Below are 26460 nucleotides of genomic sequence, written 5' to 3'. Positions count from 1 at the left end.
TTTTCAGTTCTGCACTGGGATTTTTGTGTACTTTAAACATAATTGATTATTTATGTTGATTCATTTTGCAGCGCAGCTTTTCTTTTTATATTGTATTTGTGTGTGTATCTTACATATAAGTTGCAGCAGCATTTTTTTTTTTTTCATTTATTATTTTTCACATATTTTTATAGTGTCATCACTATTTCACATATTAGACCTGCGCAGTATCTTCCTATTTGAAATGATCATTTGACTTATTGATCACTAAATCCAAAAATACCACTTGATCATTACTGATATTCCAAGTAAGAGAGGTATTTTTGGCATTATTGTTTAGTGAATCAATAAATGATAACAGAGATGATCTTTCACCTTCCCAGATCAGAATAAGATCATCAATGAATCTGCGATAACAGACCAATTCAGGGGGGCGGTGGGCAAAAATGGCTTCCTCCTCCCAGTGGGCCATAAATATATTGGCCACACTGGGAGCAAACCGAGCTCCCATAGCTAGCCCCTGGTCTGTAAGTAGAACTCCTTATCGTACCAAAAATAATTCCTGGTGAGACAGAAATTCAAACAAGTCAACAGAAATTCCTGATGTCTACCTGATAGCGTAGAAGAGGCCAAAGCCCACTCGACTGATGACATAGCATCACCATGTCCTATAATAGTGTATAGTGAGCTTACATCAGCCGTCACCAGAAAAGTGGACGATGTGCATTCCAGGGATTCAAGTAACTGTATGATGTGTTTAGTATCTTTTAAGAAAGCAGGTGTTTGGATAACAAGAGGCTGAAGAAAAGAATCAATGTATTGTCCCAATCTCGCGGAAATGGAATCAATCCCATTTACAATGGGCCTACCTGGGGGGGTAGTACTGTTCTTATGGATTTTATCAAAAAGTATATTACAGGAGTCCTACAAAAGAGGGGGTCCAAATACAGACCCTCCTTCTTTGTTAGGATCTTTTGATCCTTCCCATCCTCCACAATGCTATGTAGTTCATCTTTGAATGATAACATGGGATCCCTCCCAAGAACACTGTAAGTGTCCTCATCACTCAAAAGATGACTAATTTCTGTCTGGTAATACTCCTTACTCAAAATGACAAGTCCTCTCCCTTTGTCAGCAGGTCTGATAACAATATCTTTCTGAGCCTCTAGAGATTCCATCCCACGTTTGATGTACTGTGGGTCCATAACTTTCTTAATTTTAAGATCATTCAGATCTTTGGTAACCATGTTTTTAAACACATCAGTAAACTTATTATCTGTATTCCATGGATTGAAAATGGATTTGTTACGTAATGTGGAATGATCCTTAAGCACAAGTGAAGAATTACTACTAGGGTGTGAAAGAAAATATTTCTTCATATTCAGAGATCTCATATATTTTTGTAAACTCACAGATGTCTGAAATTTGTTCAGATTTCTTGTGGGAGCGAACTTAAGACCTCTGTCTAAAACCTTTAGTTCATCCTCATTTAACGAAACACCACTCAGATTATAAATTCCTGCTCCTAATACGGTCTGGACCTTTTGTAACCTCCTACCCCCTTCCTCTCGTTCTTATCGCTTTCCTAATAGGCCCATACTTGGTTGAGTTTGTAGCATTTGTTGTGGGGACTGTCTCCACCATTCCCCTGGATTCGGTTTGAATATCGGGGGGGGCTTGGGCTCGGCGCGGCCCTAAAAAATCACCCCTATTTTGGGGAGCTTGGTCAAATAACGGGGCATATCTGTTCTGTGTGGGAATTGGTCTATCTTGAGGGTGATGCGATCCATCCCCATAGGGATGATCACCATTAGTCCCAAAGTCATAATTGTCTTGCCTATTATTAGAGGATCCATAATGATGAGGAGAAGAAGGATAGCCACCATCATAACCATCATAACCATCAGACCCAGGGCTTTCCTGATCTCATTAATCAGTAGACATGTGCACACTGAAATATTTTGTTTCGGAATTTCTGTTTCATCCGAAAAATACATTTATTTAGTTAATTCCCGAAATGAGTTTCTATTGTTTTGTTAAAAAATGCATTTGTCCGAAAATTTGAATTAAGGTTGAATCGGTCAGTTGAAGGCTTATGGTGTCTGTCGAATGTTCTAAGAAGATTCAATGAAGCAGCTAAACTGTACTGAAAACCATTTATCATTTTCCTTCCACTTTACAATTTTGTGCCACTTTTTGTTGGTCTATCACATAAAATCCCAATAAAATACATTTATGTTTTTGGTTGTAACATGACAAAATGAGGGAAATTTCAAGGGGTACTTTTTTAAGGCACTGTATGTTTGCCCATATAGTGTAAGTGTGATGGCTTTTGACTATCTAGCGTATTTAAAGGTTTTGGTGGCAACCATTAAATTAGGATTTGGTAATTTTTTGTCTTTCAATAGAAAAGAAAAGAGTTCAGACATCAACAACACACTACATCCGGTCACTTAGTTTATTATACAAAGTCAGCTCTACATTAGTCAACAAGCACTTTTAAAAACCACAGTTAAGAATCAATCTGAATCCAAATACTTTTCATATGCCACATATCGTGAACATATTTTTTTCACAATGGCTGTGCTTAGTGGGTAAACCATCACAGTTCTTTGTGCTATTACACATTTTTGGAAAATTAAATTAGCATCATCATAATAATAGACTTATGTCCTGTTAAGGCCACTGTAATACACATATCAATGCCATGTCAAAATGATTTTCTAATCAAACAATCATGTGCATGGAAGACAAAAAATAACCTCTTAACTATATTGTTAAGCTATTTAGGTATGTTTATAATTCCTAACCAATCATTTGAAATTATTAGGCCTTAGAATTCCAATCCTCATTTTAACAATGTGCCAAGTGTTCCTCTGCAACAGCATTATTATGATATATATATATAAAATGATCAAGCTAAATTTACGTTTTCTCAGTTTAAAGTGTGGGTCGTTCCCAAGCCATTGAAACTATCACATACGGTTTCCTTTCTAATGAAATTAACATCTAAAATCATTTAAATTCTTAACCAAAGATGTATATGAATGTTAACTAGATAAGTATTTGTAGAGGCTTCTTTTCTATCAAAATTAGTAAGCCTAAAGAGAACCTGCCATGAGAAAAATACTTGCGCTGCCATCTCCGGTCCCTATCTGAAATTACAGTACAGTCATGTTGATGTTTTGATGACACTAGTTTAGTGTTTTTCAACTAGAGTGCTATCTGGGTTCCTCCGGGATGCCCCATTTCCCCTTAATCAGCATCATGGGTTGCCATGGTGTGGATGGGCCAGCCACCAGCACCATACATCCTACGATGGCCTAAAGTAAGGGCACCTGGCATCATTCATTGCCATGGTGAGGGGCGGCCGGCTCGCCCGCACCATGGCAACCCATGATCCTGTCCAGGGCAAGTTTAATGCAGAGCAGCCCCCAGCATTCAAGAGAAGATGGATGTCTACGTCCTCCAGACCTTTTCCATCTCCTGCCTGATTGTGGGGCTCTGTGAATAGAGGAAACTGTGACCAGGGGCTCTGTAAGCGAGGGCTCCTTGATGGGAAGGCTATGTGATTGAGGTGCTCTTTGACTGGGGGGAACCCTGATGTGATAGTGGGATCCTAATGTGATGGGGAGGGTCTGATTTATTGGGGGGACCCTGATATGACGGGGGCTTCCATGTATAGGGGTGACTCTGATGTTATGTGGGGCATCTGATGTGAAGAGGGGACCATGATGTGAAGGATGAGGCATCTGACATGATGGGGGACTTCTGATGTGACAGGAAGTCACTTTTGTAAAGAGGGGACTCTGATGTGATGGGGGGACCTCTGATGTGAATGGCGGCTTATGTTTTGAAGTTAATTTCATCAAGACGCTTGCATCATCCCAGGCTCAGGTTTTCCATTGATAAGTAACACTGATAAGTAACCTTTACATTTTACAGGTGGTGCAACTAAAATAAGGGTTGAGAAACACTGCACTAGTTAGTGACTCAAAAAAGCTAAATCTGGAGTTGATATAAGAAGCTTAGGGATTAGCATGAAAAACAGAAAATTAACATCTTCAGAAGGCAGCTTAGGAATGGAACCTCAATGGCAGGTTTCTGTTAAGACCTCATACTAGTGGAAGCAAAATATAATAAAACATTGCGTATGTGTTATATTTTACATTTGTATCATAACTGTATCAATAATAGGGAAACAGGAACTATCATGTTCTGCTAATTTTAGTAACAGTAAAAAAAAGGAGGCTAAAAAGTACATTTTGTTTGACTCTAAGGCCCCGTACACACCATAGAATCCATCCGCAGATAAATCCCAGCAAATGGGTTTCAGCGGATAGATCCTATGGTGTGTACACGCCAGCGGATCTTTTTCCGCGGATATATCTCCCCTGGGATGGATTCCAGCAGATCGGATATTTGCTGACATGCATAACATATCCATCTGCTGGAGTCCATCCCAACAGATGGATCCGCTGGTCTGTACAGACTCACCGGATCCATCCGTCCGAAGGGATCCCCCGCATGCGTCGTAATGATTTGACGCATGCGTGGAATTCCTTATATGACAGCGTTGCGCACGTTGCCGCGTCATAATCGCGGCGACGGCGCGACACGTCATCGCCAGAGGATTTCGGCGTGGATTTCAATGCGATGGTGTGTACACGCCATCGCATAGAAATCCGCGGAAATCCTCGAGAGGATTTATCCGTGAAAAGGGTCCGCTGGACCGTATCCGCGGATAAATCCTCCCGTGTGTATGGGGCCTCACTATACAAACACGTGTTCCAGTGTGGTTTCCAACCATACAAAACACACTGCAGTGTGATCAGATCTGGCTAAATTGGTAGCAGTTTTGTGGTTGGAGTTGCTGGCCATACCAGCCATATCAATTGCTGGTTGGTTTAGTGTGGCTCCGTTCCCTTGTAGTGTCTTATAGAGCCATCCCTACATGCACCCTTCCGGCACATGAAGAGATCACCACCCCTGCCGCTCAATCCTCCCTACATTGTACCATCTGAACTCAGGGTGTGTACTACCCTACCTAGAAGTTCAGGGAATTGGCACTCTGAAACCTGAAGCCAACCGTGTACAGGTAGCTTGGTAAGTGTTTGTACACACATATGGAGTAAATTATATGCTTGGTAATGTTTAGAAGGTTGCTTTCAACACATTAACTTAAAGTGGTTGTAAAGTCAGAAGTTTTTTTATTTATCTTAATGCATTCTATGCAAAAAAACAAACATTCTGTGTGCGGTACCACCCCCCCAGCCCCCCTAATACTTACCTGATCTCCTACCCAATCCAGAGATGTTGCATGAGAGACTAGGCTGTCCAGGACTTTCCCTCCTGATTGGCTGAGACACAGCAGTGGGTGCTATTGGCTCTGGCTGCTGTCAATAAAAGTCAGTGATCCAATGAGGAGAGAATGGGTGGACCGGTCTGAGCCACGGCTCCATGTCTGAATGGACACACAGAGCAGCGGATCGACTTGGGTGCCCCCGTAGCAAGCTGCTTGCTATGGGGGCACTAAGCAGAAGGGAGGGGCTGGCGAGGGATACAAGAAAAGGAGGATCTGGGCTGCTCTGTGCAAAACCACTGCACAGGGCAGGTAAGTTTGACATGTTTTATATTTTTAACCCCAAAAAATGTACATTTTATAAAGTAATATATATTACTATAAGATTAGATACATTTACTTTCTACTAAGAATATATATATATATTTTAAATTTAAAGTGCAATTAAGGTATATACTAATACTTATATTTGTGTCTTATAAATAAAATGAATTTTAGAACTGAATTAGGCATGTTAGGCAAAATAAAGAACACATCTGAATGGTATTTGTTTCTTTTTTTTTTTCTTCTTCTTCTTCTTTGTGACCATATAACCAATCCCAAGTGTTCTTCTTTAGCTGCTTGTCTCACAAGCATGATTTTCTGTTGGGGAACTCTCTGTTGCATTGGAGCCTAAAATATGAACACACATGTCATTAATGCACATGAAGTTTAAAAATCTTAAATGCACACTACATTTTAATAGCCATACTGTAGCATAGGCAATTAAAGCGTTTGTTACCCCAAGACTTAATATTCCTAATATGTGCCTGATGTAATGTGTACTTGTATGAGAAACTATTCTGTTCTCTTTCTATTACTTCCTTTATGTGAAATCCCTGGTACTCCAGCTAGTCCCCTTGCTTTCCTATTAATAACTAAGCAGCAGAGCATGCCTTGATCAGTTCTCTAACCACCTCAATACAGGGCACTTTCACCCCCTTCCTGCCCAGGCCCTTTTTCAGCTTTCAGCACTGTCGCACTTTGAATGACAATTGCGCGGTCATGCAACACTATACCCAAATACATTTTTAATAATTTTCTTCACACAAACAGAGCTTTCTTTTAGTGACTCAAAAAAGCAAAATCTGGAGTTGATATAAGAAGCTTAGGGATTAGCATGAAAAAGAAAAAAAAAGAAAATAGACTGACAATTTTTAAAAATAAAAATTGTTAGTTTCTGTTCGTAATTTTTGTAAATAAGGTGGCACTGGTGGGCACTGTTAGGTGGGCACTGTTAGGTGGCACTGATGCAATGATGGGCACTAATGGGTGGAACTGATGGGCAGCACTGATGGGCACTTATGGGAATTGATGGGAAGCACTTATGAGCAGGCACTGATAGGCACTAAAAGGTAGCACTAACTGGCACCAGTAATAAGCACTGATTTCTGTCACTGATGGGCACTGATTTGTATCACTCATGGGCACTGATTGGTGGCACTCATGAGTACTGATTGGTGGCATTGATGGGCATTGATTGGTGGCACTTCTGGGGCTTTACTGTAATCAGGTCACTGATGATCAGTGCCCTGATTACATGCCCTGTTTCCCCCTGCAAGGTGATGCCCCTGATTGTCCCTCCTTTGCCGTACACTCTGTCAGTGTGAGTCAATGAGAGCCGATTACCGGCACTTCCTGTATTTACATGTGACCGGCTGTGATTGGACAAAGCCGATCACATGGTTAAAGAGCTGAGGCACGAGATTGGGGTTGTGCAGTGTCCTAGCAACACGGTTTGGATGTGGCGGTGGGTGGGCGGCAAGTGGCTAGCTATGCTGGGAACTCAGTTTACTCTACTCCAATGATCAGACTTGTCCTGCTGCACAGCCATTCACTGGGAAGCTCAGTGTGCTGCTTATTCTCCTCCCCGAGCTCTTATGCAGCTGAGAGCAGAGGGAATAGGCATGTGCAAAAGTGAAAAATGTGTTTTGTTTAGTTTCGTTTTAATTCGTCATTTAATTAATTTTGTTAAGTTAGGTTTGTTACATGTGTTGAATTCGTTTTCTGAATTTGTTAGTTTTCGACCGAATTTCGAAAAATCCGGTCGAATTCTAAAATATTTCGACCGTTTTCTGAATTTGTTCGTTTTCGACCGAATTTCGAAAAATCCGGTCGAAATCGAAAATATTTTGACCGGATTAGAAAACAAATAGTCTATTTTCCAATAGAATTTTTTTCTAATTCAATTCGAATATATATATTTTTTTCTCGAATTCAATTCAAATATTTTTTTTTTCGAATTCCGATCAAATTTCGTCGGAATCGAAAACGTTCGTTCGGATTCGGTAAATTCGTTAATATTGCAATTCGGGAATTCGTATGCATCCGAATGTCCGAATAATGAAAAATTTGTCCGAATTTCGATTCGGAACGAAACGAAATGCACATGCCTAAGAGGGAATGTGATCAGTTATAACAAAGGGGAAAAGGGTATTTATATATAATTTTTTGTATATCTATACAAAAATGTTTTGCATTTCATTTCTATGTTAAACTGAGTGGGTTGTTTTACAAGGTGATCACTTACAATCAGTTTAATTCTTTAACTGGATTTTAATCTGCTGGAAACTGACATAGTTACATATTTACATAGTTACATAGTAGGGGAGGTTGAAAAAATACATAAGTCCATCAAGTCCAACCTATGTGTGTGATTATATGTCAGTATTACATTGTATATCCCTATATATTGTAGTCGTTCAGGTGCTTATCTTATAGTTTTTTTAAATTACTTCTAATCCTTATCATGAAAAAATTAAAGTGGACCCTGCATGAAAAAAAAAGAGGGGTGCCAGGGCTCAAGTTCTGCAGGAACACGTGGGAACGGAGTCCCTGCACTCAGTGGCATCTTAAGAGCATTATAGGCCCCCGGGCAATACAGTGCACTGGGGCCCTGTCTACACAATAGTGCACGAGAATTTACTGACAAAAATCATGAAATTTACTGGCAGAACCACATTTTTTTAATGGCACTGCAAAAAAAGTACCTAAAATTACAGTTTTACAAATTTCTTCATTGACTATAACCCAGCCTGCTCAGAGTTTCCTCTTACATCAGAGTCTGCAGAATTCCCCCCTTACAGTGGAAGGGAACTCTTATGTAAAGGGGAACGCTGCAAATCATGATGTAAGGGGGAACTCTGATGTGGAGGGGGACTCTGGTGACCAGAGACCACCTTATATCAGAGTTCACTGCTTTCTCTTTACATCAGAGTTCCCACTTACATCAGGGTCCTTGCACTGTAAGGGGGAATCCTGCATACTCTGATGTAAAGGGGAACACCCGGAACTCTGATGTGTGGGGCACTCTGGTGACCAGAGACCACCTTCCTTAGAGAAAATACATCAGCAACCACCCGCCCCTTAGACTGGCCTGGCGGCCCTATCACTGACCTCCTCTCAGGTGCAACATGCATGGCTCAGTCAGATGGCTCCAGCTTGGCTGCTCTGGTTTTATCCTACTATCTCCTCGTGTCTGACTTCTCCCGTGACTCTCATCCCAGAGGCGCTCCCACTCTTGACTCCTCTTCAGACTCTTCCTCAGAGACTGTAGACATGATACAGTTCTACAGTTCTGCTCTCCACAATTTTTTACTGGGGTCGCTGGGCAGCCGATAGGGGCCCCCCAGGCAAGTGGGGCCCCCGGGCAACTTCCCAGCGTGCCCAATGGAAAAGACAGCCCTGCCTGCACTTTTTTTCACAGCAGGAACGCAGTTCCCTTTGCAGGACTAGAGCAGCCGAGAGCAGCCGAGCCGCCCAAGCTAATCCTTCACTAAGCGGCGATGCCCAGCTCAAGTCACTGTCAGGGGCAGTGATCCTTTGTTACTGGCCGCTTCCTGTATATGGATTCATAGAATAGTGTGCGGGTATTCCGTCACTTCCTCGATGCCGTCTGCCGCGCGTTATCTTGGGATTTAGAAAGAACTTTGGTGAGAGTTCCCACACATTTTTCAACAGGACTTGACCCCTGAGAGGTGCCCTTTAATGACAACCTAAATCTCCAAAATACAGCAGTGCATTCATTATATCAAATAAATTGTTATAACTTTGTGAATAGAGCCTGGATTGCTAATAAAGGATGTCCCCTCCCTTTATACAGATTGTTTTTGGCATTCCAAGCTTACCTTCTGTTGCAGTGAACATATTTATACTTGATATAGTTGGCTCTGCTTCTTTAACACTGAAAACAAAAAAATTATAATTTTGAAAAAAAAATGACACACTGGTTCAATGATCCTCTCCATGAAGACCTGTTACTAATATCCTAAAAACACATCAACCGTAACAAAGAATAGAACACCATTGCTAATAAAAAACACAACTAGTATTTTTGTGAGGACTGCTGAAAATGTTCACTAAATCCAGTAAAGTATGATATTGTACTGTAGGTTCTAAAACAAGGGGACTGGAGTAGACAGAATTCAGAGCAGCTAAGCATGGCAGGCATTCAGCTTCTATTTTTTTATGTTTTGGAGCTTAAAGGGGTTGTAAAGGTTTGTTTTTTATTTTCTAAATAGGTTCCTTTTAGCTAGTGCATTGTTGGTTAATTTACCCTTTCCTTCGATTTCCCTTCTAAATGTTTTTTTCTTGGTCTGAATTTCTCACTTCCTGTTTTTCCTCAGTAAGCTTGCCCCCATAATCCGAGCCGTTCTGGATGGGGATTAGTTCAGCGTGCTCACCCACTCCCTTGGGACCACATCTCTGCGGGGAGAAGCTGTGAGCGAGGGGTGAGCACGCTGACTAACCCCCAGCCAGAACGTCTCGGATGATGGGGGCAAGCTTACTGAGGAAAAACAGGAAGTGAGAAAACATTTAGAAGGGAAATTGAAGGAAAAGGTAAGTGAACCAACAATGCACTAGCTTAAAGGAACCTATTTAGAAAATAAAAAACAAACCTTTACAACCCCTTTAAATGAACAAACTGAAGATAGAAGCTGAGTGCTTGCCATCCATGTACACATCTTGTCTGCTCCAATTTTGATAAATTCCCCCCATTGAGTCTTATATATTGGATTCATAGGGGTTGATTTACTAAAGACAAAAAGCTTTGCTTTTCAATGAATACCCAATAACGTGCAAGGAATATATAAAAAAAAAATCATGCTTGCACATGATTGGATAAGGGAAGTCATCAAAGCTTCTGGAGCATCTGCTTGTGCAGAGCGCACAGTCTCTTTTCCTTTAGTAAATTAACCCTATAATGTCGTTTAGAGCAGCCTAAGTTGTTCAAGCGCTTGAAAGCGGGTGCCACAGCTGCAGAGGGTGGGAACTCTTTTATGGCATACATTAGGGCAGTGGTTCTCAACCTGGGGGTCAGGACCCCCTCGGGGGTCAAATGATGATTTGTCAGGGGTCACCAAATCCTGGGCTGTTCCTGAAGCCCACTCTGCTCTCCCAGCCCTTTCGCGGCCGCTCAGCTGGGCTGTTTCTGAAGGCTGCGGCCGCCCCCTCAGCCTTTTCGCAGCTGCCCATTCAGTTCACGGCATGGCTGGGGAGCAGAGACTAGAGGTCAGCTGAATGGTGAGAAATGTAAAGTCGGAGGTTCTGGAGGAGACCATATCTCCTGATTTAGGCATAGGTGTCACTCCTATGAGACACCACACAGTCGGAGACACCGTGAGTAACACTACCTGTGATTAGAGTTGCCATTAAAAGTCCCCTCTACAGTTCTCATATCAGCAGATGACCTTGATCAAGAGCACCTAAGTTGGCTGATCAGAACTCCCCCCCCCCCCAGCACTGCCACTCATCCCAACTCCTCGCCAGCACTGCCACTCATCCCATTTCCACAAAAGGAGGAAGGATACAAATAGAGAATACATGGAAGAGAGAGGAAAAGAGGGGGAGGAACAACGCAAAAAAGAGAGACAGAATATGAGAAAGAACAAGAAAGAAGGCTAGAGCGAGGGATGGGGGGGGGGGGGGGAACAAGAAATTAGCATAGAGAGAGATAAAAGGAAAAGAAAGCAGAACAAAAAAAAGAGTGGTACGTCCCAAAATGTACCATAAGGGGTTTTAATTTTGTACGAGTGGAAGGGGCTCAGGGAACGCTAAATGGCCGTGGGTTAGGGGCGCAAATTACTTGTCTTGCCTTGGGTACCCTGACAACCCACGCTACAAAAATTTTACTGTTAGGGGTCCCCACAACTTGAGAAATTTTATCAAGGGGTCACGGCTCTAGAAAGGTTGAGAACCACTGCATTAGGGCCTAGTTCAGACGAGGAATTCTTATTCTCTTGGAAAACACCTTTAGCCATCTTAAACCAACATTCCTTATTATGAAAATGGAAATCAGGGTTGAGTTAATGGAATCTTGTGTTAATGATAATAAGTAGGGCTGTGGAAATTAACTATTAATTTATCGATTAATCTTTAATTTTTTTGATCGATCAAAATTCTTTTGATCGATCAAAATTCTTTTGATTGGTACTGACCTCTCCGCCGGCTTCCGGGCCTTCAGAGAGTTCCGTCGGAGATCCGGTGACGTCACAAACACCGGCGGGGCTTGCGGTGTCCATCTGAAGGGCTCCTTTGCTGTGCCTTCATATCTGCATGCCGGCGGGACCTTACTATCTGCCACACGCAAGGGCTGTTACTTTTCCCTCTATCAACCTGGGATTCTACAACCATTCACTGGGAGTTGTGTTAGTTCCCTTCATGGGACATCTACATGCCAACGGACTGATGTTAACCTCTCATCATCTGGAATCAACAGTGGCATCGTTGTACACATTTTTATACCAGTATCATACTTAGCTACATGTTTTTATGACTGCTTTTGCTACCGTTTTGTATTACCATTTTTAAAGTTTATGTAGCTACATCGATTTTATCTCCAGTGCAATATTTATTTTGTTACCTACTTGAAGACTTTAAAAGTTTTAATGCTATTCCCATCAAGCGCTGCCTTTGTGTGTTTTTTGTATCATGCTATCCATTTTTCCAGTGGTTGGTAGCTGCACTGGGAATCAGCCTGCAAGGAGGAGATCAGCTAAAAGTAGTTGGATCTGTATGTGCGTTATAATTAATCGAAATTAGTCGATTAATCGATTAAAAAAAAAAAAAAAAATCGAACACAAAAATTTTGATCAGTAACAGCCCTAATAATAGGCACTGGCAAATTTCCAGAGTTCCCAGGATTGCATTACGTGGGGAGACCCCTGATGTATGTGAAGGTCATTAAACTTCTCCCCAAAGTCAGAAATAATGTGTAAAGGAACCTTATTTGCATAAGAAAAAGCATTATTTTTGCATGACCACAGTGACAGCATTTTCAGGGCTGTGTACCATAAAGAGTTAGTCAAAACAAAACTAATATTTCAGTTTTCTAGAGACTCTACTGGTGAGATCTCTGTGCTTGAGTTCCAGTGTTTATACCAGTGATGGTGAACCTTGGCATCCCAGATGTTTTGAAACTACATTTCTCATGATGCTCATGCATGCTGCAGTGTAGTTGAGCATTATGGCAAATGTAGTTTCAAAAAATCTGGGGTTCCAAGGTTCGCGATCACTGGTCTTTAACCACTTAACCCCCGGACCATATTGCTGGTCAAAGACCAGAGCACTTTTTGCGATTCAGCACTGCGTCGCTTTAACCGTCAATTGCGCGGTCGTGCGACGTGGCTCCCAAACAAAATTGGTGTCCTTTTTGTCCCACAAATAGAGCTTTCTTTTGGTGGTATTTGATCACCTCTGCTGTTTTTAGTTTTTGCGCTATAAACAAAAATAGAGCCTCAATTTTGGAAAAAAATAATATTTTTTACTTTTTGCTGTAATAAATATCCCCCAAAAATATATAAAAAACTTTTTTTTCCTCAGTTTAGGCCGATACGTATTCTTCTACATATTTTTCATTAAAAAAAATCGCAATACGCATTTATTGATTGGTTTGCGCAAAAGTTATAGCGTTTACAAAATAGGGGGTATTTTTATGGCATTTTTATTAATATATATTTTTTACTAGTAATGGCGGCGATTAGTGATTTTTTTTCCGTACTGCGACATTATGGCGGACACTTCGGACACTTTTGACACATTTTTGGGACCATTGGCATTTTTATAGCGATCAGTGCTATAAAAATGCATTGGATTACTATAAAAATGCCACTGGCAGTGAAGGGGTTAACACTAGTGGGCAAGGGAAGGGGTTAAGTATGTTCCCTGGGTGTGTTCTAACTGTAGGGGGGTGGCCTCACTAGGGGAAATCACTGATCTTCTGTTCATACATTGTATGAACAGAGGATCAGCATTTTTCCCCCCTGACAGGACCTTGTCCCCGCTCTGTAACAAGCAATCGTGGGTGCCCAGCGGCGATCGCGCCCCTAGTGGCCTGCGAGAGAGCCGACGTAGAGCTACGGGCTCTCGTGCAGGGGAGCCAACCTGCCGCCGTAAAACGACGGCGGCAGGTCGGAAAGTTGTTAACCATATGTGGCCATCATAATGGGGTCAGACTTTTTTTTATATCAGGGGAAACTGTGACAGGCGCTAAAATACACAAAAGTAGGTTGTTAATAGAGAACTAAAAAAACAGCTAGGGCTGACTCAGCTCACCAATGTCTACCTAACTAAACCATCATTTTGAGTTGGAATAATATGTTAATCCATTTTAGGTGTGCACCTCTATGTAGTACTTACTGACAGTCCTGTTGCTCAAGCAATTGTTTATATGTGGCAATTTCCTGCTCAAGAAGATTTTTTTGATCCATAAGAATTTTATACTCTATAATTTGTCGCTCCAGTTCACATCTGATGTGGGCGATCTCTGACTCCACATTGTTAATCATCGTCTGGAGTTGGTCAAGTTCTGAACTGTAGTTGGCTTCTGTTTCTGTCAGTGTGTCTTGAAGAGCTGAATTCTGTGAAGAGAGATCAAATAAAAAGGTCTTTTTGTATGGCATTCAAAGCACTGTAGCTTCAAAAATTGTGTTTCTAGAATTAATATATAGTTCAGGTGAAGATATGATCTGATCACCAATATATCATGCTTATTTTAATTCACATGGTAGAGGGAAGTACAACAAGACAGCCATGGCTGTACTTTATCCTAGGGTAAAACTTGTAATGATGATTAAGAGAAAATAAATGATATAGCTAATTTCTTTTTTAATAAATTGCCCAGGTTGTATGGTGCAGCATGGTGGCACCTCTAGACACAGTGAGTGACAATTGTCTAACCTCAGTAGTTGTCCTAGCCCATAACTCCCAACTGTCCCTCATTTGGAGGGACCATCTCTCTTTTAAGACCAAATCCCTCTGCCCCCTATGCAGGCTCGGTTGTCCCTGTTTTTGGTCTGATGCGTTCACATCTTTACAAAATTGTATATTTTCTTACCAAAAGTGTCATGCTGTAGTAAACTTTTTATCCAACCTCTGAATTACTGAATTTATTATCTTGAAAAGCCAATATATAGGATCAATAGAGATCAAAAAAGCATTTGTATGGTTTAGACAATTATTTTCTGCATATTAGATTTTGTGGTTAGTAGAGTAACCATGACCATGGCAGGGATGTGTCCTTTGCCTACATACTGTGGCTGAAAGATGCCCCTCTTTATCATTTCAGAAAGTTGGGAGGTATGCTATCCCATTAAAGGCAAATGCATTACCTAACCTTGAATCCAACCATTGAAATGGATTACAATGTCTACACATGTTTGTTATTATTGTTTTGCCATTTGTACCCATACATACAACTCTACTTCCTATGTCCTAATGTATGGTTGACAATGTTCACTCCCCCCTTTTTTTTCCTGTTCTCCCTGAAAACTTAAATTAAAAATATTGAACAAGAAAGGCGAATGCATTTTTTTCAATAAAGACCCCCCCCCCCCCCCCCCAGGCTAATGTGTTATGAAGATTACAATACCCAATTTAAGGAGAGAATCACATTTTTTTATTTCTTAAAGTGGTTGTAAACCCTAGATAAAACAATAAAAATAACAAAACCCTGCAAGATAAAGGCATAATGAGCTAGTATGCATAGCATACTAGACATTATGTATTACTTACCTCAGATCGAAGCCCATGCACCGGTCCTCGTACTCCCTCCGGCCGCCGACATCTCTCCCAGGGCTTACTTCTGAGTATCGCGGCTCCGGCGTCGTGATTGGCCGTAGCCGGGATGACGTCACTCCCCTGCGTGCACATGGTAGCTGCCGGTAACAGCGCGTCTAACTGAAGCAACGGCACGATATGCCATTGCTTCAGTGCGCATGTGCTGATGACTTTGGCACATGCAGACACAGGGGGATATCTCCTAAACCATGCAGGTTTAGGGGATATCCAGGGTAGCTACAGGTAAGCCTAAATATAGGCTTACCTGTAGCATAAAGTGTGTTGTAAGGGTACAACCAATTAATAATGAGCTGTGAAAGAAGCCAAAATACAAACTTCTTGCAACCATTTACAATACCTAAAACAAACAAGAAGGTTATGTTTATATCGTTTAAAGAGAACATAAAGGCAAAACTTTTATCAGATATTGATAGATTCAATTCCCTGTGATTTTATTGAGGTCTGTGCCATATTAAAATGATTTTCCTTCACTTCCTATGCAGGAGACACATTAAGAGGAAATCATGTCGTGGAAAATTCCCTCTTAGATAATTGTCACCAGACCTAAGGCCCCATACACACCATAGAATCCATCCGCAGATAAATCCCAGCAAATGGGTTTCAGCGGATAGATCCTATGGTGTGTACACACCAGCGGATCTTTATCCGCGGATAAATCTCCCCTGGGATGGATTTCCAGCAGATGAATATTTGCTGACATGCTCAACAAATCCATCTGCTGAAGTCCATCCCAACGGATGGATCCGCTCGTCTGTACAGACTCACCGGATCCATCCGTCCAAAGGGATTCCCCGCACGCGTCGTAATGATTTGACGCATGCGTGGAATTCCTTATATGACAGCGTCGCGCCCGTCGCCGCGTCATAATCGCGGCGACGGCGCGACACGTCATCGCCAGAGGATTTCCGCGCGGATTTCAATGCGATGGTGAGTACACTCCATCGCATAGAAATCTGCGGAAATCTTTGAGAGGATTTATCCGTGGAAACGGTCCGCTGGACCGTATCCGCGGATAAATTCTCTCGTGTGTATGGGGCCTCATTGGTAGACTTAAGCAGAAAAATACAATGATTTATGAAATACTACAAGCTTCCTTTGTGTTTGAGTACTGTATTGAACTTACAGCACATACTTGGTGGAGTTGAGCATATTGAGGCTTCATACTGTAAATATGTTGTCAGTTGCTCTTATTATAAAGCCAGGTATAATTAAAAAGGTCTTATCCTTTAGCGTAAAAGGATATTTGCAAATAAAGTGAAAAGAAAACACAGAAAAAAAACAGGAAAAAGGAAAAATACAAAAGTTAACCAAGAAATGTAAGCAACTAAAAGCAAGGGGACAATAGAAAAACAAAGGCTGAAGAAAGCTGCTGATAGAGCGAATAGAAAAATAGATATAAAATAAATACATAAAAGAATAAAAGCAAGGAGGGAAAAATATACAAAGGGTGGGATTTCACATTTGATATCAATTGTTAGGTGAAAAGGAGAGTCAGTACAAATGTAAGGGAACTGAAAGATTAAAATGTATAACTTCAGCCAACACTACATCACCCTAATACACATTAAAATACCAAGTGGCAACCTTACCATGTTCAACTGACTCTGCAGATCAATTTCCAGGTTCTGTATATTGCGCTTCAAGTCAATTATCTCAATCTGCACCGATTGAATGCTTTCTGATCCTGACTGGACTTGGCTACTTAGTTCTTCAGTCTATAAAATTATAAAATACAAAAGACCATCATGGCATTCAGTTTTGGAAATGCTTTTAATTACATTCTTATTACAAAGCTTCATAATTACAGAATGAGAATATAATACTGAAAAATTTAAATGTTTGGTTACCCTTGCAACAAACATGGCTTCAACATCTCTAAGGTTCCTGTCCATTAGGTTTTCGTACTCTTCTCGAATATCAGACAAAACGCTATTTAGATCTATAGATGGAGCAGCATCTAATTCCACACTGACTCTGGCGCCCAGTTGACCACGTAGAGAGTTCACCTCCTGGATAAGATGATCACATGAAAAATGTTATTAAGACCTGAAAGAATGGTGCTATAAACACATCATTAGAAAGTATTTTTTTGAGGGTGACATCAAACTGGGCATAATAATTCCCAGATATAAAATTAGTCATCTGGTAATGTATTTGGTTTTAATTTTATCTTAAAGTAATAAAGTCATAGATAATTGTGAGGCCGTGTACACACGGTCGGACAAAACCGATGAGAATGGACGAGGTTCAGTTTCATCAGTCCAAACTGACCGTGTGTATAGCCCATCGGTCTGTTGTCCTTCGGTCCAAAATTTTAAAACATGCTTCAAAATCGAACTGATGGCCCGCTGCCCGATCGGTCCAAACCGATGGTTAGTACAGAAAGCATTGGTTCAAAGCCCGCGCATGCTCAGAATCAAGTCGACGCATGCTTGGAAGCATTGAACTTTGTTTTATTCAGCACGTCGTGTGTGTGACGTCACCGCGTTCTGACCCGATCGGTTTTTGGAATGATGGTGTGTACGCACTTCAGACCATCAGGCCACTTCAGCGGTGAACCGATGGAAATGGCCCGTCGGACCATTCTCATCGGTTTGGAATGACCGTGTGTACGCGGCCTAAGACTAATTTGTTTATGCTGGCATTTTATACCTCAACTTCAAGGGAAAAGTCATATATATTAAATGCAGCGCACTCTTTACAACGCACATGTTCCATTGGCTGTATGATTAAGTGGGTGCTGAAGCGATCAACCGTGAGCAATCAGAACGAGCACACCATGGGTCTCCAAGTGGGTCCAAAGCTTTATTCAGTGATCACATTGTTAAAGAAAACAGCAATGTTTCGAAGCCAGGGAGGACCCCTTCATCATGAACGAATTTGGGGTGGAGGAACTTGACTTGTTTGCACAGAGTGTTGACCTCAACTGGATAGAACACCTTTCAGATGGATTAGAATGGAGACTGCAAGCCAGTTCTTTTTGTCCAACATCAGTGCCTGATCTCATAAATGCGCTTCTGGAAGAATGGTCAAACATCCCGATAGACACATTCCTAAACTTCTAAACTCCTAAACCTTGTGGACAACCTTCCCAGAAGAGTTAAAGCTGTTGGACCCTACGGACTAAGACTGGATGTCAAGGCAGGTGTACCAATACTTTTGGTAATGTAGTGTATATTGAATAGACTTCAGATTTAAGCTATAGAGGAATATTACTCAAATTTACATAGAGTATAGTAGGTACCTAAAAAAAGAATGTACAATATTTTGAAAAAACGATTTCAGACAGGCCTCGTACACACGGCCGGGTTTCTCGGCAGAATTCAGCCAGAAACTCGGTCGGAAGCTGAATTCTGCCGAGGAAACTGGTCGTGTGTACGGGGCCTAAGAAGTGATTAGAGAGATGTGCACAACAGAAACATGTGTTTTGTTTTCTTTTGTATTCATTCGTTAAGTTAATCAATTTGTTTTGTCTCATTATATTAGAATGATACATTTTCATAATTTGTTTTATTTATTCAGATTAATTTCATATCTTTGTTGTTGCAAATCCATTTGTATTTTAGAAGATTGGCTTTATTCCTTTTAACGTGTTAATTCGCCATTTCGGGAGATTACTTATGAATTCTGTTAGGGTTGAATGGAGGTGGATCCATCAGAATCCCTGAATCATAACATAACAAATGGAACTAAATTAATTTTACATTATTTAGTTATGTTATGATTCGGAGATTATGATGGATCCACCTCCATTTTCAACCCAAACACAATACGTAGGAATCATCACCTTTTATACCTTACTGTATTTATTGCAATATGTTTCCATCTCCTATGTAGTGCATTTTCTATAAAAAATGAAAAATGTTAATGCGCTATAAAAACCAAATGGATTCAAATCAATTTGGACCATTCTTTATGGCATTACATTATTTAGAATCCTTCAAACATTAACAAAAGGCCTAAACTATTGCATCATGTCATTATGAATGAATATGAATGAATTTGTTGTTTCATTGTAATTTATTTCTAATTAATTGAGATTTGTTACCATTGTGATTTGGAGATTCATATACATCAGTATCTCTGAATAACAAAAATTTCAACCGAATTTCGATTTGTAACAAAATAAATCACACATGTCTTATGCCCCATACACGCGATCGGTTTTCCTGTTGGAAAAAGTCAGATGAGAGCTTTTGGTCGGGAATCCCAACTGTGTGTATGCTCTATCAGACTTTTTCCAATGGAAAAACTGCTGGAAAAAGATAGAGAGCAGGTTCTCTATTTTCCCGTCAGGAAAAAATCAGATCGGAATTTCCTATCGTGTGTTTAAATTCCGACGCGCAAAATTCCGACGCATGCTCGGAAACAAATCGAAGCATAGAACTTAATTTTCTCGGCTCGTCGTAGTCTTTTACCTCACTGTGTTCTTGGCAGTCAAAAGTTCACCAAACTTTTGTGTGACCGTGTGTATGTAAGGCAGGCTTGAGCGGAATTCCGTCGGAAAAAACATCCAACTTTTTTTTGTCGGAAAAAACATCCAACCTTTTTCTGATGGGAAAACCGATCATGTGTGCGGGGCATAAGAGTAGTGTCTACCAGCAGGTGGCACCTACCAATCCACTGGTTTTAACATTTGGAGACCAGAGTGTTTCTTGGTTTTCATCAGTTAAGAAAAAATCTAGCTCACAACCAGATCTTAGAAACTGTGTTTTATATTTACAGTATTTGTGTGACTTACCTCTTCGTGGTTCTTCTTCATTTCTTTGACTTCTTCTTGGAGTTCTTGAACCTTCATTCCTAGTTCCGGGTTTTCTTTATTTAGTCCATCCAAGACTCTTTGAAGTCCTTGTACATCAGCTTCTACATTGTTCCTTAGTCTGAGTTCAATATCATATCTTTAGAGTAAAAAATAATAGTTGGTATAACAACTGCTTGAAGAGGCAATGGCCACATTCAAGGGAAAAAGATGTTACTTTTGAATTTGTGACTACCCTCTAAATTCTCACGGATTTTGAAAAATTGCACCTAGGTAGGTCAGACTGGGTTCGACAACCTTATTCACCCCCTACCACAGGTAGTTTTAAATCTAGTTTGTTTTTAATTTAGTGAAGTTCTAGTGACCTTAAAGTTGTATTAAACGCTCAGCATTTTTAAGTTGAAAGGGGTTGTAAAGGTACAATTTTTTTTTCTTAAATAGCTTCCATTACCTTAGTGCAGTCCTCCTTCACTTACCTCATCCTTCGATTTTGCTTTTAAATGTCCTTATTTCTTCTGAGAAATCTTCACTTCCTGTTCTTCTGTCTGTAACTCCACACAGTAATGAGAGGCTTTCTTCCTGGTGTGGAGTGTCGTGCTCGCCCCCTCCCTTGGACTACAGGAGAGTCAGGACGCCCACTAACACACAGCTATTTTCTCTATCTGCAACGTAGAGAGCGTCCTGACTCTCCTGTAGTCCAAGGGAGGGGGCGAGCACGACACTCCACACCAGGGAGAAAGCCTCTCATTACTGTGTGGAGTTACAGACAGAAGAACAGGAAGTGAGGATTTCTCAGAAGAAATAAGGACATTTAAAAGCAAAATCGAAGGATGAGGTAAGTGAAGGAGGACTGCACTAAGGTAAAGGAAGCTATTTAGGAATACAAATTGTACCTTTACAACCCCTTTAATACATTAAACACAATAAAATAAACATTTACTGGTAAACTATTTGTTAAAATTTGTAACCCAGCCTTTGCAGTTTACAACTTTCAATGTTGCTGGCTCCTGCTCTTTCAGTGCTTCTTCCATGAACTTCTAGTTTTTTTCAGGAAAGAGTTACCAATGCCATCAGGCTGTTAGCTTGGAGAAAGGAGGGGGAAGGAGGAGCAGGGGGGTTTCTAGTCATCCTAGGCTATGAAGCTGTGTGTTTCTATTGATGCACACAATGTAGAGAGACACAGATCTATGCCCTACATACAAAGGTGGCTCCATAGGTTTATGCAAGAGATAGGAGCCACCTTGAAATAGGAAACCTAGGATAGTGGTCATGGCACCATCCGAAACTGCAACATACAGTAGGAAAGGATTAAAAGATAAAGAAGCTTCATAGTCAGTATGTTATTAAATCAGCCACTAAAAGTGCTTAAAGAATTAAGGTGTGATATCACTTTAGTATATCATAACCCAAAGTTTAAAAATGACAACCTCAAGCAAAGTCAAGCTTTTTAGGCTACAGGGGTATTTTCTCAAAAGAAACATTTCCTCCAACTGAGTCTTTCTCCAGAACAAGGGTTCTGTGGAACACTAGGGTTAGTCCAGAGATTGGTGGGGATTTCTTGAGCGGTGGAGGACTGATCTCTTTTCAAGAAGTGCCTGCATAGTTTTTGCACCAACATTACCTGTCCGACTGTAGCCACCCTTATCACTTGTCATCTTTGTATCTATGGACAATCATGATTTTTCTTGCTGTTGTTAAAGTGTATTCTTCCCCTGAACAGCAATTGGAAGGACAACTTTTTACACGACCACTAACATAAGATGGCATTCTTTTCACTCAACACCAGTGTAAGGAGACCCTTCTCCCACTAATTTTCAATGTACAGTAAGAGGGCCCTCTTCCTCTGACCACAAAAGTAAGGGTATCTTTTCTACAACAACATTTTTAAGAAGAGAAATGTTAGAGAGTATTTCTCCACTGAGAATATCAAGAAAGTACTGCAATTTGTGTTGCCTGCCTTACGTTTATGGTTATTATTATTTGTTTCATTACTTTCTTTTTATTAAAAATAATATATAGAGAGAGCAGGAGAGTGTAAAAAAATTAGATAACAGTTTTGCCACATTTTAATTGTTTATATTATTACTATATCTACAATGTACTATTTAATATACAGTAAAACCTTGGATTGCGAGCATAATTCGTTCCATAAACGTGCTTGTAATCCAAAGCACTTGTATATCAAAGCAAATTTCCCCATAAGAGATATTGGAAACTCAAATGATTCATTCTACATCCATTTATTTATAGGTCCTTCAGTTTATAGTCCATATACAAAGATTATAGCAATGTGATAAGTTGTGTAACCATAAAATGTCCATCCACAGATGGAAACCTCCACAAGGGGATTAGAAGCAAAATCCAGCAGGAGCTTCAGAATATAAAAGAGAAGAGAGGAGCCTCTAAGGCCTTGTACACACGAGAGGATATCCGCTGGAAACGGTCCGCCGGACCGTTTCCAGCGGATAAATCCTCTGGCGGATTTGGATCTGATGGCTGTACACACCATCAGATCGAAATCCGAATACATCCGCGGTGACGTGGCCGCGCCGTCGCCGCGACGATGACGCGGCGACGTGCGCGACCCTGAAGTTAAATACTTCCTCGCATTCGTCGAATCCTTACAATGCATGCGAGGGATGGGAGCGGACGGACTGATCCGGTGAGTCTCTACAGACGACCGGATCAGTCCGCTGGACTGGATTCCAGCGGATATATTTCTTAGCATGCTAAAAAAAAAAATTCCACTGGGAATCCGTCGGCTGGATTTTTATCCGCTGGGAAATGTCCGCTCGGACGTACACACGACCGGATCTATCTGCTGGAAATGATCCGCGGATCAATCCCAGTGGATAGATCCGGTCGTGTGTACGGGGCCTAAGTGTAGCAATATGTTGCTAAATGTTGTACCCTCATTAAATGTAACCATATTGCTACACTTAAGCCCTGTACACACGATCGGTTTGTCTGATAAAAAACAGACCGATGGACCGTTTTCATCGGACAAACCAATCGTGTGTGGGCCCCATCGGTTTGTTTTCCATCGGTGAAAAAAAGTAGAACATGTTTTAAATGTTTCCTATGGATAAAAAAACGATAGAAAAAACGATCGTCTGTGTGGAAGTCCATCAGTCAAAAATCCACGCATGCTCAGGATCAAGTCGACGCATGCTCGGAAGCATTAAACTTAATTTTTCTCAGCATGTCGTAGTGTTTTACGTCACCGCGTTTGGACATGGTCGGATTTTTGACCGATGGTGTGTAAGTAAGACTGATAAAAGTCAGCTTCATCGGATATCCGATGAAAAAATCCATCGGATTAGATTGCATCAGATATCTGATCGTGTGTACAGGGCTTTAAAGGCGCCTCTCTTCTCTTTTATACTCAGTTGTGACATAACGCTACTTGTATATCAAGACATTGCTTGTATATCAAGTCACAATTTATAAACATAATTAGCTTGTCTTGCAAAATGCTCTCAAACCAAGTTGCCCTCAAACCAAGGTTTTACTGTAAGTACCTTAGTAATACTAGGTAATAGTTTTTAACAGGGTTTCCACGTTGGTAGAAAGATATACTAGCCACACAAAAATTCTCGTAGCTCACAAAATATCACACTTGTCACACTTAATACATGATAATCTGATTCCACCTTACTTGTTTTTTTTTTTAACAACTTTGTTCTGACTGATATCATATGCTTACTTGTTGCTAAAGTCATCAATTGCCCATTTAGTATTGTCAATTTGGAGATCAATGCTGGACTTCTCAATAGTGGCTGAAAACATCTGTATAAAAAACAGAAATGGTCATGTTGGGTTGGGTTGGTTAACAATTGCCAATCAAGAACGCATAACTGTCACATATTTTGCATGTCAACGAGTATGTAAAAGTATTGTGGGGAAAATTAATGTAATGTCAGGATATGTTAGATTAAAAATGTACATACATTTAGATTTTGTTACCTTTTTCTGGATCTCGTCAATTGTTTTGAGAAGCTGGCTAGAGTCAGGCAAAGCACTGGGGACATTGTTCTCATACCACGTAGATATTTTCTTCTCCAATTCCTTATTTTCCTGCTCCAAGGTGTGAACCTTCTCTAGATAAGACGCAAGTCGCTCATTCAGATGCTGCATGGTTTCCCTTTCATTGATTCTGAATAGGCTATTGCTTTTTGAACTTCCATAATCTCCGGAGTGGGCTCCACCACTTTTCATATTATAGGAATGTCCACGTGAATGGGCGATTTCTTTAAACCATAGATTTCCTTGAGTACTAGAAGCCCTGTGGTGGTCGTCAAAGGTTTCACCATGATAGGAATTGTAAGATCCTCCGCGTGTTGGACTGTTTACTCTAGCGTGATGAGATATCTTAGACTGTCCATAGAGGTTTTTGAAGGTTCCTCCTAAAGAAAGGCAATTGTCCTCATGGCTGGCTTTGTGGGTGAATGATCCAAAGTGGGTATTATTGAATCCACCACTATGCTTGAAGCTTCCATATTTGAACTTAGGAGAAGTTGTCTGAGAATAGTTCATCATATTGTGTCTAATGGCTTTAGCAAGTATGGGATCAAAGAGAAGTGTTACAGCTGTGTGTATGTGATACAAATGTAGCCAGTATATAGAATCCTTTTTATATTAAGTAAAAGGGTGTTGTGAATTGTTAGAAATGTTTATAGGATTTTTTTTTTACAAGCATCTGTTTCCTTTGTCCCTTGTTGTACATTTCATACAGAATGTTGTTTGAACTATCATATTGAGTTGTCATATAGTCTGAAACATAAACTTATTGGAAGGCGTAGAAGGTTATTATATATTTATTGAACTCCTTGTTCACAGGTTTAAGGCATGTGACAGCAATAATGAATTATAAACGCTGTGAAATCATTTCTAGAGTTGCCTAGTCATTTGAACTGGTCATCTCATTCTGGCATTTAGGCTGTTTCAAGTATGATTTTGCTACAGAACTGTGGCCAGGCTATGGACATTAAACTATTTACTACATAACATGCAGTGAGTAAGCATCCCCTCTTTTTTTTTGTACACATTCTTTTGTTTACAGAATATTATAGGTGTGACAGAACCCACTGTCACTGTGTGTTTTGGAAGGAACTGTGGGCGGGCCTGTTACCCACATATTATGGGCCAGGAGATACTGGAGACCCAGGACAAGCTGGCATTGAGATAATTTAATGTAATGCTACACGCCTTCTCCCCCCAACCCCCCCCCCCTTGTTGCTGTGTCTAATTGTCTTGGTTCATTGCATATAGACAATGGTCTGGACTGGAGACATCTCTCCGCAGGGGATGTGTGTTGAGAGGCAGCCTGCTTACCATAATCTCATTGGGGCAGATTCACGTACCTCGGCGTATATTTCCGCCGGGCACAGCGTATCCAAGATACACTACGCTGCCGTAACTTATTATTTTTTTTTTAGAATCCTCAAAGAATTTGCGCCGTAAGTTACGGCGGTGTAGTGTATCTTTGGTGGCTTTAGGGCGCGCCATTCAAATGGATGTGATAGGAGCGTGTTTTATGTAAATACGTCGTGACCCGAAGTAAACAACGTTTTTTTTAATAGCGCATGCGCCGTCCGTGGGGGTATCCCAGTGCGCATGTTTGAAATTAAACCGGAACAAGCCAATGCTTACGACGGTGACGTCAATCTACGCAAATCCCTATTTGCGAACGACTTACGCAAACGACGTCAAAAATAAAAAATGCGAGGCGGGAACAACGGCCATACTTAACATTGAGAACGCCACCATATAGCAGGGGTAACTATACGCCGGAAAAAGCCGAACGCTAAAAAAATGTAAAAAAAAAAAAATGTAAAAAAATGCGCCAGCCGGACGTACATTCGCGGATCGCCGTAACTAGCTAATTTGCATAATCAACGCGGAAATCGACGGAAACGCCACCTAGCGGCCGCCGAAAAAATACACCTGAGATACGACGGCGTACTAAGACGTACGCCTGTCGGATCGATCCGAGATGCAGTATCTTGTTTTGTGGACACAAAACAAAGATACGACGCGCAAAATTTGAATAGGATGCATTAAGGTGAAAAAACATGTACCTTTAGTGTCCCTTTAAGAATCCTACCTGCTGTGTTTTCATTGAAAGTTGGCAAAAGAGTATCCCAGCGTATATTTATACATAGGTACACATATCTGATATTATTTATAAAGTTAAAGCTTTTGTAAAGGAATTTTTGTTAAATAACAAACATATCATACTTACTTGTTCTGTGCAGTGGTTTTTTTTCCTTCTCTTCTTGTTTCCCCTGCTGGTTCTCTGGGC

The 26460-nt window shown here is 40.8% G+C and overlaps 1 protein-coding gene across 1 annotated transcript; it reads right to left on the bottom strand.

Annotated features, from left to right (window-relative positions):
* Nucleotides 1-5847: 5847 nt before the first annotated feature.
* On the bottom strand, nt 5848-24851 carry LOC120919497 (keratin, type I cytoskeletal 17-like). The gene is made up of 8 exons (XM_040331693.1): nt 24123-24851; nt 23863-23945; nt 20139-20295; nt 17245-17406; nt 16987-17112; nt 13958-14178; nt 9448-9503; nt 5848-5953 (listed from the first exon to the last, which is right to left on the bottom strand). Exons 1-8 carry the CDS (start codon nt 24693-24695, stop codon nt 5895-5897), a joined length of 1437 nt encoding a protein of 478 aa, XP_040187627.1. The 5' UTR covers nt 24696-24851; the 3' UTR covers nt 5848-5894.
* Between the last annotated feature and the right edge of the window lie 1609 nt (nt 24852-26460).

The sequence above is a fragment of the Rana temporaria genome, chromosome 12 (genome assembly GCF_905171775.1).
Source record: "Rana temporaria chromosome 12, aRanTem1.1, whole genome shotgun sequence".
Classification (NCBI taxonomy): Eukaryota; Metazoa; Chordata; class Amphibia; order Anura; family Ranidae; genus Rana; species Rana temporaria.
The sequence above is the reverse complement of the archived record's forward strand: the minus strand, read 5'-3'. Positions and strand labels throughout refer to the sequence as shown.

Coding starts and splice junctions, on each gene's coding strand:
- LOC120919497 (XM_040331693.1), bottom strand. CDS start 24,695: ATGATGAACTATTCTCAGACAACTTCTCCTAAGTTCAAATATGGAAGC. Junction 23,946..24,122: donor TTGACGAGATCCAGAAAAAG/GTAACAAAATCT, acceptor TTTTTTATACAG/ATGTTTTCAGCCACTATTGA. Junction 5,954..9,447: donor TATGTTCACTGCAACAGAAG/GTAAGCTTGGAA, acceptor TTCATATTTTAG/GCTCCAATGCAACAGAGAGT.